Source organism: Sinocyclocheilus grahami, unplaced genomic scaffold, assembly GCF_001515645.1.
Source record: "Sinocyclocheilus grahami isolate Dianchi unplaced genomic scaffold, SAMN03320097.WGS_v1.1 scaffold231.1, whole genome shotgun sequence".
Classification (NCBI taxonomy): Eukaryota; Metazoa; Chordata; class Actinopteri; order Cypriniformes; family Cyprinidae; genus Sinocyclocheilus; species Sinocyclocheilus grahami.
This window is the reverse complement of record NW_015505410.1, coordinates 628,943-642,120: the sequence shown is the minus strand read 5'-3', so window position 1 is coordinate 642,120 and position 13,178 is coordinate 628,943. Positions and strand designations below refer to the sequence as shown.

General features: G+C 38.6%; 1 protein-coding gene across 1 annotated transcript in view; it reads right to left on the bottom strand.

Annotated features, from left to right (window-relative positions):
* Positions 1 to 206: 206 nt before the first annotated feature.
* LOC107597380 (exportin-4-like) overlaps positions 207 to 13,178 on the bottom strand; it is a 69,369-nt gene continuing 56,397 nt past the window's right edge. The window contains exons 14-23 of the mRNA XM_016288405.1: positions 6,555 to 6,714; positions 6,187 to 6,356; positions 3,617 to 3,791; positions 3,184 to 3,477; positions 2,861 to 3,041; positions 2,660 to 2,778; positions 2,386 to 2,516; positions 2,130 to 2,247; positions 1,559 to 1,651; positions 207 to 1,453 (exon numbers count right to left, since the gene is read on the bottom strand). Coding sequence (XP_016143891.1) covers positions 1,256 to 1,453; positions 1,559 to 1,651; positions 2,130 to 2,247; positions 2,386 to 2,516; positions 2,660 to 2,778; positions 2,861 to 3,041; positions 3,184 to 3,477; positions 3,617 to 3,791; positions 6,187 to 6,356; positions 6,555 to 6,714 — 1,639 coding nt within the window. The 3' untranslated portion in view covers positions 207 to 1,255. The remainder of the gene's footprint in view (positions 1,454 to 1,558; positions 1,652 to 2,129; positions 2,248 to 2,385; positions 2,517 to 2,659; positions 2,779 to 2,860; positions 3,042 to 3,183; positions 3,478 to 3,616; positions 3,792 to 6,186; positions 6,357 to 6,554; positions 6,715 to 13,178) is intronic.

Below are 13,178 nucleotides of genomic sequence, written 5' to 3'. Positions count from 1 at the left end.
TAGAGGAGAAACAATAATGTACAGTATGTGGAAAATAATGTGTTTTTTAAACTTTAAACCACATAAACACATTTCATTACACCAAATACACAAAATAATGTTCTTTTTAGCAGCATCATATGACCCCTTTTAAGCGAGCATATTTCCAGACCAGACATTTCATTCAGACAGATAACATATTGAAAATGTAGACCAAGAAAGACGACTCACTTTTTATAGCAAGTTTATATACACTTTACAGATCATTTCAGGCATTCCAAAATAACAATTAGTGCTTTGAACAATGGAAATAAAGACCATCAAATGCCCTGAATAAAACAACTGACATCCCTCGATCATAATTTTTGGTATTTTATTGCTACAGCAACTTTGACTCTGAGTGTGCATGTGCTAGTCTAAGTGGAACCTTGTTGAGGTTATTTTTGAAAAATAAAACCTTATTGGAAACATCATGTGATCATCTGAAAAATGTCCATCATGATTTGTCAGACATGAATTTTTGTTGAGAACGCTTTCAGTAATACTGCTGCGATCGGGGCGAAATGATCAACGGCAAAGAGTAAAACTACAATCAATCAAATAAATCCGAAAGAAAAACTCAAACTAGTCCCCCTTGTCCTTCAGGTGAAGTTACAATAAAAAAAATTCAAAGCTCGGTCAACTATAATCTTATAAAAACCTTTCAGTCCTTTTAAACACTTCCATTTTTTGTCTTTTTTGAAAACATATATACACCCTTAAACACAAAAGTGATTTGGTTTTCCTAAAGGGCCTTCCTGCAATTAAAGTTTCATTGGGAAAGGCTTTTTCGTTATCATGGCAAACTACAGCTCACAATCCTAGTTACCGTGATAGCAGTACCACAAGGTTCTATTCGTCACTGTAGACACAGCTGGATCCGAGCCGTGAGAAACCAAAGGCACTCGAGGAGAAGCGTCTGCAAAAGACTGTGTGTTTGTTTGTGTAAAAGGGGAAGGTCAGTTTTAAGAAAGATTACCCCCCTGCATTTCATAAATGTTCATCTGAGGAGCTCTCAGTGGTAAAGTAAACAAATGGTCAGATCAGACTGAGATGATCACGGCCGGCCGTCCCCTCTCGGCCTTTGCCAGCCTCTCTCTCCTCTCTGTGTGTCAGAAGGCCCAGAGGCGTCTCAGCCTGTGCGGCGGGAGCTGAGCATCTCCATGGTTTGGCATGGTGAAAGGCTTCTCTGAGTGGAGAGGGGAAGCTGTTGTGGACAGCTGCTGGAGGAAGTGGCTTATTTGACACACAGAAGCCCCCCCACATTGGCAACAAACTCCTCCAGGCTCTTCAGGAAGGCCACCTTCTGTTTGCGGTCCATGGTTGGAGGCGTGCTGCTGGCAGTGAGGCTGTTGAACGCATCTGCCAGCCGCTGGTAGATCACGGCGTCCCTCTGATTGGAGAGCAGCGTCTCCACCAGCTCTGAATACTCCGCCTAAGACAAACACCATCACTTATTAAACCTTGCATCAACTGCTAATACATCACAAGATCATCCATTTCTTTCAGGTAAACTTCATACTGTAAGCATAAAACGTACCTGGTGAAGGCACACTAGCGTATAGAGCGCTTCTCCAGCTGCTACGGTCATCTCTGTGTTGTGCTTCTGGAGCACCAGCATGTCAAACACCAGCTGTGGAGGAAGAAAGAGTGACAGAGAAATGTACATTATTAATCAACATTTTATACATGTATATTAATCTCAGACTATGACATTACAATGAAGGTTAGTGACATTAGCGCAAGTTGGACCATTTTGAGATAATTGACATCAGCCAATAACTCTCAGTTAATACTGACAGGAAATAATACTGACATATTTGTCATCCCTTTTATGTCAGTCCATACCTACTGACAGCCTTGTCAATAGAAAAACTTATTTTTTTTGTGAATTTTGAGAAAATATGGTATAAAATGTGTTTACTTGTTTTGTGCTGAGATGTTCTCCTTCGTCGTTGTATTATGTACTCTACTGTTCAAAAGTTTGGGGTCAGTAAGACTTTTGTTTTTGAAAGAAATTATTAATTGTATTACTTTAATGAATGGCAACATACATCGCCTGTTACAAACCCACAACAGATGACCACTGGTTTAGACATCATGTGACTCACTTTAAGGAAATGTCGTGTGGCAATAAATAGGGGTGTGTCCTTTTCCTGTGTCTTGGCGCACTGCTCAGCCAATGGGGATAAAGCCTCAAGACACAGCTGACTGATCTCTGAGCTCATTCTGCAGTGTGTGTTAAGGAAAAAACACTATAATTCAACAACAAAAACTCTCAACAATGAAAATCCAACACAATGTGCTTAACAAGCACAGACTTTAAATAATGTAACTCTTCTTTATACACAAAAACAGCAAGGATACGAGGTCATGCCCAGCTCCAGGGAGCACATGAGACTTTTGAAGAGCTCCTCAGGCAGCTGAGGGATCTTCTCTGGGAAAATCTCACAGATGAAGGTGATGAGCTTATAATACTGGTTACACAGAGAAGGGAACTGGGTAGAAGAAAAAGAAAGACGGAGTACTTCAGAACAGTAGCACACCCTTTACTTCAAGTTTCTGAGTTTGCTATGAAATGATGTAAGAACATCTGAGTTGATTAAAACTTTCAAAATGCTTCTCAAAAGTCAAATTTTACCTTAAGCAAGTCCTGAGACATGAGGGGCAGCACAATATTCACCCCATACAGCACAACATCAGCAGCTGATACGGCCCGTCCAGCATCAGAGCTCTGCTCCTGCCCACGAAACACCTCATCTGCACACAAAACACGCATATTCTTCATCTCAGCTCACAAACTATGATGCAAATGACATGAATCATGAATGAACGCTCATACCAGTGTCACTAAAGTCAATGAACTCTTTGGAGAGCAGGTTGGTAAGGAGCTCCATGATTAGCAGAAGGTCCTGGTACTGGTCCTCCTCTGCGGCTACATCTAGTCTCTTGCGACCCAGATTGTTCTTGGAGTAAACCTGCAGCAGCGTCAAGCACACCTCATACAGTTTCATAGACTTAGTCTGCGGAGACAGAGAGGTGGTGCGTAGAAAAACATATTTAGGATGCAGTACGAATGCGGTCTTCTCTACAAATACCGCGCATGAAAGGCTACATCTAAAATGTGTGATCACATCAAAATCAATGCAAGCGCTTATGTCTCACCTCGCCCAAGTAGCAGATCTGTTTGTGGGCCACTTCTACAAAAACCTCAATGATGAGGTTGACCGTTTCTGGTGAGTTTTTGTAGACCTCCATGAGGCCAATGCAGCTGGACAGGAAGTCCATGAGGAAGCTGAAGAGAGATGCCACATTGTCGATCTGCGTCGCTTCAGCGATGCCACACAGAGCTTCCAGAGTGGCAATGATCTCCTGCTTCACGGCTTCCTCTTGACAGATCTGAGCAAAGTTCTCCTGGTTAATGAGGTTGAGGAAGCGCTGCTGGAGTGGATGCAGTACCTGCAGTGCAGAGACAGAAAGAAAGAGACGAAGAGTAATGAGGCCATGCTTCTTAAACTCATTTTATCCCTGCTTTGTGTTCTCTTCAGCATAATGCTTGACCTTCCAGATATTTCTCAATAATCCTTTTGTTTTTCACCTCAGCCCAGTATTGCTGTTTGGTATCAGAATCCATGTGAGCAAAGCCGCCCAGGACAAGGGCCTTCATCAGGGTCCGCTGGACTGTGCTGGACAGCATATGCAAAGGAGGGCTGCGACTGGCAAACTGCTTGGCCAAGTTCCACCAGTTCTCACACTGCACCACGATGTTTGCCCTGAACCGTGAGAGAGGAATGAGTTGAGATAAACACAGATGAACAAGCCTCATATCAAGGAAGTACATTTTGCAGAAGAGTTAATGGAATAGTTCTCCCAAGAAATCATCTTTCCATCACTCATAGGAAATTTCAGACCTGTATGACATTCAAATGTGTTGCATCACTATTATTTATGCAACCTGCAAGAGTTTGAATTTGCCAAGTTTGAACATGCACATAAACTACCATTAAAATTTTTTGTTTTTTTAACTTACTTTTATTCAGTATGCATTAAATTGATCAAATATGACAGTAAAGAAAATTATAACCTTACAAAGGATTTCTATTTCAAATAAATGCTATTATTTTGAACTGTTGAAGTAATCCTAAAAATTTAAAATTTTTTCACAAAAAAATATTAAGAGGGACAACTGTTTTCAACACTAATAATAAAAGTTTCTTGAGCATTAAATCAGCATATTAGAATGATTTCTGAATGATCATGTGACACTGAAGACTGGGGTAATGATGCTGAAAATTCAGCTTTGCCTCAGGAATAAATTACATTTTAAAATATATTAAAATAAAAACAAACATAGTAATCATTTAACAAAATTAAAATTTTTACTGTATTTTGCTGTTTTTTTATATTTACTGAGCTTTTTCAAAAACATAAAAAAAATCCTACTGCCTCAAACTTTTAGTGTATGTGAACAAGATTTAACAGTTACAGTGGAAAAAATGATTTCTTTTCAGTAAGTGACTTTAAGGGATAGTTCCACCAAAAAAAAAATTCTGTCATCATTTGTTCCAAGTTGTTCCAAACCTGTATGAATCCGCTGAACACAAAGTAAGATATTTGAATGTGTGTAACTGAAGAATGAAGAATGTGTGTAACTAAATAGTTTCTGGTTCCCCACTGACTTCCATAGCATTTTTTTTCTCCATGTATCACTTTCATAGTGCTTTTTGTGCTTGACAATGCCTAATCACTATGCTTTCATTTGATGCAAAAAGCAGCATTCTTTACTAAAAAAAACCCTTTATGAATGGACTTAAGTGTTAGCAAATGCCAGAAACTACTGCTTAATGCAATATTTCTTTCTAAAAAGATCAGCATTGATATACAGTGCAATTTACTGTTAATTTACATTTATTAATGTAGCATTATGCAATGGTAAGTTAAAGGGGTCATATGATGCTTTTTTAAAGATTTTGTGTATTTGGTGTAACAGAATATGTTGACATGCTTTAAATGTTCAAAAAACACATTATTTTTCAAATACTGTACATTATTGTAGGTCCTCTATGCCCCACCTCTCTCAAACGCTTAGTTTTCTACAAAGTCCCTCCTTCCGACAAGCGCAGTCTGCTCTGATTGGCCAGCTGACCCAGTGCATTGTGATTGGCCGAACACCGCAAGCACTCATCGGAAATGTAACGCCCTTACCATAATCGCGAGCTTCAGCTTTCAAAATAAATGTAAAGACAGAACCAGAAAGGGGAACAGAGTCGCGTGACAGACACAGTGATGAAGCTGGTATGTGTTTGCAGTACACAAGCCATGGTTAAGACAGCTGACTCCACTGTGATCTCTCTCTCTCACTCTCTGTCACACACACGCACGCACGCACACACACACACACGCGATGCGCAAAACTCTGCATTTGAACAGTCAATAGCAAATACTTAAACTAATAACAAAACAGTAGCTGATTCAGAAGCGCCAGATTGTCATAGCAAAGTCAGAATTACCTCCTCTCCTAGGTTCACGAAACGGTCGTCCATAAAATGCATTGCTGTTCTGTTGTAAGTAATCTTAAAGATTCCTAAATGCATCTACTTTCGGAAGGCCAAATAAAGTGCTTTTGCTTTCGCCTAGAAACACACAGCGTCTCCCTGACATGGCTGCTTCCACACTAACTGCGGTTACTGAAACCACGCCTTCTTTCTTTGCGTGAACATTTGGGCGCATTATGCTAATAAATCCACATAGTGAGGTAGATATGTGGGGGCGTGTTAGAACGAGCCGTTTTAGGGGGGCGTGGCAGTCTTAACTTTGATAAAGAATATCTCTTTGGTTTTGAGACTTTAGTATTTGCAACTTCAGGGATCTTATCTATGCACAATCACTTGTAACACTCCAAAGAGAAAGGAAAACTTGAAATCGCATCATATGACCCCTTTAAGAAATCACTTTGCAATGCAATAGCACAATTCCACCAGCAGGTGGGGCACATTAAAAACATTTGGTCTTGTATCACCTGACAGTATATGAAGACATGAGCACACATCACTGGCTCCCTTATGCCTGTCAGTGAGCAGCTGTCCTGCAGGGCATTAGGCTAAATAGACACGTATTTAGCCCTCATTGATGCCCACATACACATTACTCCAGCACACAGACACAAACCTCTCTCTCTTCTCCACCAGAGTCACCAGCAGCTCCACAGTGTCATTAGCCAGCTCTGGCTCAGAGCTCCACACCGACAGATTATTGATCACTTTCTCCAAAAGATATCCCACAATCCACTGCGCTCCCTCCGTGTCCGCTCCAAATGCTGTGCTGAGAGGCATACTGATCTGAGGGAGAGAAGTAAAAGACAAAAGACAAACGCTCAGAGGAAGAGTCAGAAGTAATAAAAAGTCCCATAAAAATGTCTAGGTTAGGTTCCAGGAATTTGTGTGTGATTTTTGAACAAAGCCAAAACAGAAACAGTTTCTTTCAGACGTCATGCCAGCTGTTTCCACACACTGATTGACCTAATTTTGGTAACTCACTTGGCCGTAGAGTTTCTCGTCCACCAACAGGTATGTCTTGGCCCAGCGCCGAAGAAACCAGACAATGTCTTTGCCCATCTGAGGACTCAGGAGCTCAGTCAGACTCGCTCGTGTAGCTCGAGATTCCACCTCTGAGGTTCTTAGCACCGCCGATAACAACCTGTGACAGAGAAATGGAAGTGCAAATCTTGCTGAATATATGAGGCAATTTCCTGCCAGCAGAACAATCTAAAATAGAATTGGACAGTCTGTTGTTTACAGGAAAAAGAATAGAGAAGAAAAACAAGGGTGAGAAATGGCAGAAGGGATGGAAGAGAGTTCATGGCGGTTCTGTCTAGATGCTCCGAGACTCAACAAAAGCCCACAATAACAAATGCTATCATTCCTTCACACCTCCACTGGTAAAGAAAGAGGACACAAAAAAGGGATTACAGCAGCTTACTATCCTGGAAGACCGATATCCCACGCGCCCCGCAGAGTGCAGCAGCATTAAATGTTTCACATTGTTTGTAAAGATAAAACCACACTGACATTTCGGAGCTGCGGGGTCGGTGCCTGTTATTGGGAAACACAATCCCTTGGCCCACTGTCTTTCCAAATCCTCTACAGTTTGCCTGTTTTCCCCCACCCATCACCAGCCTACTGTCTCTCCAAATCCTGTGACCTCCACATCACCCCCATTCAAATTCTCCATCCCTCCCCTACCCATCAACTCAGAGTCCTTCCAATCTTTCAATCCTCACCTCTATCCCATTCCAGAGTTTTGGAATAACTCCATCCATTAAGCCCAAATCAGATTACAGGCAGATTTTTGCAGACAATACCACTAGGTCTCTATGAGACCCAACAAGTAACCGCATAAACAGCTTCTACATCATTAAAATTACACTATTCATTAAATTCTCAGTCTGTATCCCATTCCAATCAGATTAGAATCAGATCAAATATCTGCTTGGAAATGCCAAGTGGAAAAAAAAACCCTGTGTGTGTTTAAGTATAACATCTGCAGACTGCAGCCCACCTCCTGCTCCTTCCCCCTTCACTTAAAATAATAATAATAACAATAATAATAATGATGTGTATTTATATATTATTAATAATATTTATTATACTGTAATACTACTTCTACTACTACTACTAATAATAATAACAACAACACATACTTTAAAATTTAAAATCAATATATATTATATTGATAGTTATTTTTTATTTGCTATATATAAAATTGTATAAAATGTTTTAAACATTTTATTGTTTAATTTTTATTTCTATTTCCTATTACTGTTGAAATACGTATATTATAAAATAAATATTTTTATTATAATTTCTATTTATGATTAATATTTATATAACAACAACAATAAACAATTTAACATCAAACCAGCCATACAACAATGGTGCATGCACACCTTTAAAAAAAAAGAAGAAAAAGAACAGCTGAAAACAGAAACCTAAAATCAATCAAAAATCAACTTGGAAATAGCTTCTGAACACACGCACGACTCCGGGCCCCTAGTGCTCCCCTCTGACCCTGGGCTCTGAGTGGCACCTGGCCTGGCTCTAATTGAATAATGTGTAGGGAGTGGTGCTGCAGCATTGGCTGGCGCCGAGGCTGGGGCCACTTGAGGGCTGCTGTTCGCGTGGCAGTCCTAGCTGGGCGCGTGCCAGGGCATTCCCCACTGGGCAAACGAACTGCAGATCACACGGCCCGTGCTACACCACGCCTGCTCTCTCCAGCAGCAATTCTGAGTGATACATTTTAAACAAGTCATTGTTTCTGTAGGCAGCATGATCAGCAAACAGCTGGCTGGTTAATCTGCTCACAAGCTGATCATTACCACTATGTCTAGAAAAAGGCATTTATCAGACAACCAGATGTTAAAGAGATACACTACTGATCAAATTCTTATGATTGGCAGGATTTAAAAAAAATGTTTTTGAAAGAAGTCTCTTTTACTCATTAACCCTTAAAAGCATGAATGTTTCGTCAATCATTATTACATATTCGGGTCTTTAGCGACCCGGACCTAAATATACAGCATGGATGGATCTCTAACTGCTGCAATAGCAAAAAACTCTCTTGATATTTTAAGAACAATTACAGAAGAATAAAATAAAGCATATTTCCTTACCTTGTGAAACTTAAAAGGGTTCAATTTGAGCAGATGATTTTACCATTGCTGTTATCGTCTGCACTTCCACAGTACATTCAGCATCTGGTTCATATTCACGATCTCAGCTATATTCTCAAAACATTGAAAAAGTCAAATTTTCAATGACTTCATATTCAATATTTTGATCACTGGCAGCTTATTCACCACATCCAGCATCAAATGACAGTGACATTTATATTTCATTGCGTATAGTAATTGCTCTGCAGTAAATCCATTCAAACCACTTCAATTTTTGCTGATGATATTCATTTATTTTATGCCTGTGGTAATTATGAGTGAAACGTCACGTCATCATTGTGTATCAAACAGTGCCACCTTGAGGAAAAAAGATGCATTGCACATATTGAGTCATCAGATATGTAAATATAGTTGCGCAGGAAAAAATACCTACATTTACATTCCTCGGGTCTCTAGCGACCCTATAGACTTTTTATAAAAAATGTATCAGAAAACTGGCATTCTTTTATATTTTACTATTTTTTTCTGGTTATATTGTTTATAATTAATAGATTGATGAATACTAAGAAAGTTGATGTCTAACTTAAAAAAATGAAGGAGGGAGAAGGTAGCGAATGATGTCCCAGGTCGCTAAAGACCCGATGTATGCATTTAAGGGTTAAAGGGATAGTTCACCCAAAATTTAAAATTCTGTCATTATATACTCACCCTCATGTCGTTCAAATATCTGCTTGGAAATGCCAAGTGGAAAAAAAAACCCTGTGTGTGTTTAAGTATAACATCTGCAGACTGCAGCCCACCTCCTGCTCCTTCCCCCTTCACTTAAAATAATAATAATAACAATAATAATAATGATGTGTATTTATATATTATTAATAATATTTATTATACTGTAATACTACTTCTACTACTACTACTAATAATAATAACAACAACACATACTTTAAAATTTAAAATCAATATATATTATATTGATAGTTATTTTTTATTTGCTATATATAAAATTGTATAAAATGTTTTAAACATTTTATTGTTTAATTTTTATTTCTATTTCCTATTACTGTTGAAATACGTATATTATAAAATAAATATTTTTATTATAATTTCTATTTATGATTAATATTTATATAACAACAACAATAAACAATTTAACATCAAACCAGCCATACAACAATGGTGCATGCACACCTTTAAAAAAAAAGAAGAAAAAGAACAGCTGAAAACAGAAACCTAAAATCAATCAAAAATCAACTTGGAAATAGCTTCTGAACACACGCACGACTCCGGGCCCCTAGTGCTCCCCTCTGACCCTGGGCTCTGAGTGGCACCTGGCCTGGCTCTAATTGAATAATGTGTAGGGAGTGGTGCTGCAGCATTGGCTGGCGCCGAGGCTGGGGCCACTTGAGGGCTGCTGTTCGCGTGGCAGTCCTAGCTGGGCGCGTGCCAGGGCATTCCCCACTGGGCAAACGAACTGCAGATCACACGGCCCGTGCTACACCACGCCTGCTCTCTCCAGCAGCAATTCTGAGTGATACATTTTAAACAAGTCATTGTTTCTGTAGGCAGCAAAACAGCTGAACAGCTGGCTGGTTAATCTGCTCACAAGCTGATCATTACCACTATGTCTAGAAAAAGGCATTTATCAGATGTTAAAGAGTTAAAGAGATACACTACTGATCAAATTCTTATGATTGGCAGGATTTAAAAAAATGTTTTTGAAAGAAGTCTCTTTTACTCATTAACCCTTAAAAGCATGAATGTTTCGTCAATCATTATTACATATTCGGGTCTTTAGCGACCCGGACCTAAATATACAGCATGGATGGATCTCTAACTGCTGCAATAGCAAAAAACTCTCTTGATATTTTAAGAACAATTACAGAAGAATAAAATAAAGCATATTTCGTTACCTTGTGAAACTTAAAAGGGTTCAATTTGAGCAGATGATTTTACCATTGCTGTTATCGTCTGCACTTCCACAGTACATTCAGCATCTGGTTCATATTCACGATCTCAGCTATATTCTCAAAACATTGAAAAAGTCAAATTTTCAATGACTTCATATTCAATATTTTGATCACTGGCAGCTTATTCACCACATCCAGCATCAAATGACAGTGACATTTATATTTCATTGCGTATAGTAATTGCTCTGCAGTAAATCCATTCAAACCACTTCAATTTTTGCTGATGATATTCGTTTATTTTATGCCTGTGGTAATTATGAGTGAAACGTCACGTCATCATTGTGTATCAAACAGTGCCACCTTGAGGAAAAAAGATGCATTGCACATATTGAGTCATCAGATATGTAAATATAGTTGCGCAGGAAAAAATACCTACATTTACATTCCTCGGGTCTCTAGCGACCCTATAGACTTTTTATAAAAAATGTATCAGAAAACTGGCATTCTTTTATATTTTACTATTTTTTTCTGGTTATATTGTTTATAATTAATAGATTGAGGAATACTAAGAAAGTTGATGTCTAACTTAAAAAAATGAAGGAGGGAGAAGGTAGCGAATGATGTCCCAGGTCGCTAAAGACCCGATGTATGCATTTAAGGGTTAAAGGGATAGTTCACCCAAAATTTAAAATTCTGTCATTATATACTCACCCTCATGTCGTTCCAAACCCGTAAGACCTCCTTTCATCTTCGGAACACAAATTAAGATATTTCTGATGGAATCTGAGAGTTCTCTGACCCTCCCATAGACAGCAACGGTACTACAACGATCAAGGTCCAGAAACGTAGCAAGGAGATCGGTAAAATAATCCAAGCTATATTCTCAAAACATTGAAAAAGTCAAATTTTCAATGACTTCATATTCAATATTTTGATCACTGGCAGCTTATTCACCACATCCAGCATCAAATGACAGTGACATTTATATTTCATTGCGTATAGTAATTGCTCTGCAGTAAATCCATTCAAACCACTTCAATTTTTGCTGATGATATTCATTTATTTTATGCCTGTGGTAATTATGAGTGAAACGTCACGTCATCATTGTGTATCAAACAGTGCCACCTTGAGGAAAAAAGATGCATTGCACATATTGAGTCATCAGATATGTAAATATAGTTGCGCAGGAAAAAATACCTACATTTACATTCCTCGGGTCTCTAGCGACCCTATAGACTTTTTATAAAAAATGTATCAGAAAACTGGCATTCTTTTATATTTTACTATTTTTTTCTGGTTATATTGTTTATAATTAATAGATTGATGAATACTAAGAAAGTTGATGTCTAACTTAAAAAAATGAAGGAGGGAGAAGGTAGCGAATGATGTCCCAGGTCGCTAAAGACCCGATGTATGCATTTAAGGGTTAAAGGGATAGTTCACCCAAAATTTAAAATTCTGTCATTATATACTCACCCTCATGTCGTTCCAAACCCGTAAGACCTCCTTTCATCTTCGGAACACAAATTAAGATATTTCTGATGGAATCTGAGAGTTCTCTGACCCTCCCATAGACAGCAACGGTACTACAACGATCAAGGTCCAGAAACGTAGCAAGGAGATCGGTAAAATAATCCATGTGACATCAGGGGTTCAACCGTAATTTTACGAAGCTATGAGAATTGCTGTCTATGGGAGGGTCAGAGAGCTCTCAGATACCTTCAAAAATATCTTAATTTGTGTTCCGAAGATGAACGGAGGTCTTATGGGTTTGAAACGACATGAGGGTGAGTAATTAAAGACCATTTTCATTTTTAGGTGAACTAACCCTTTAAGGCTGCATTTATTGGATCAAAAATACAATAAAAACAGTAATATTGTAAAATGTTAAAATGTAAAAGTTGCTTAAAAGAACATTATTTTGTGTATTTGGTGTAATGAAATGTGTTTATGAGGTTTAAGGTAAAAAAAACACATAATTTTCCACATTCTGTACATTGTTTCTCCTCTATGCCCCACCTTTCTTAAATGCATCGATTTTTACAAAGCTCATCGGTCTGAAAAGCGAGGTGTGCTTTGATTGGCCAGCTCTCCAGTGCGCTGTGATTGGCTGAATACCTCAAGCGTGTGACGGATATGTTACGCCCCTACCATACTGTGATGCCCTGTCCAGCCGGAGCGACGAGACAAAAACATTAAAACCCATTATAACCTAGGCATTTTTTGCATCCAGTGGGGACATAATTACGGATTATAATGAATTATACTTCAACATTAGGGATGGGCGATATGGGCTTAATATATCACGATATTTCTGGTATTTATTACGATAACGATATCAATGACGATAATTCAGGGAATCCTGTTTCTTTTAAGAAAAGTATTATCTTTCCTATTTTTACCCAAAATAGGTCCTTTTTTTTTTTACCCATTAATGTCCTGAGACCTGCATCCTCATATGAGGACATTATATTTTAGTGAATTTTTCTGAGACTATACATGCCACAGTCTAGATGTCCTGTACAGAGCACATTCAGGGCTTTTCAGAGATACTAAATGTTTGGATGTTTCACCATGACCACCCC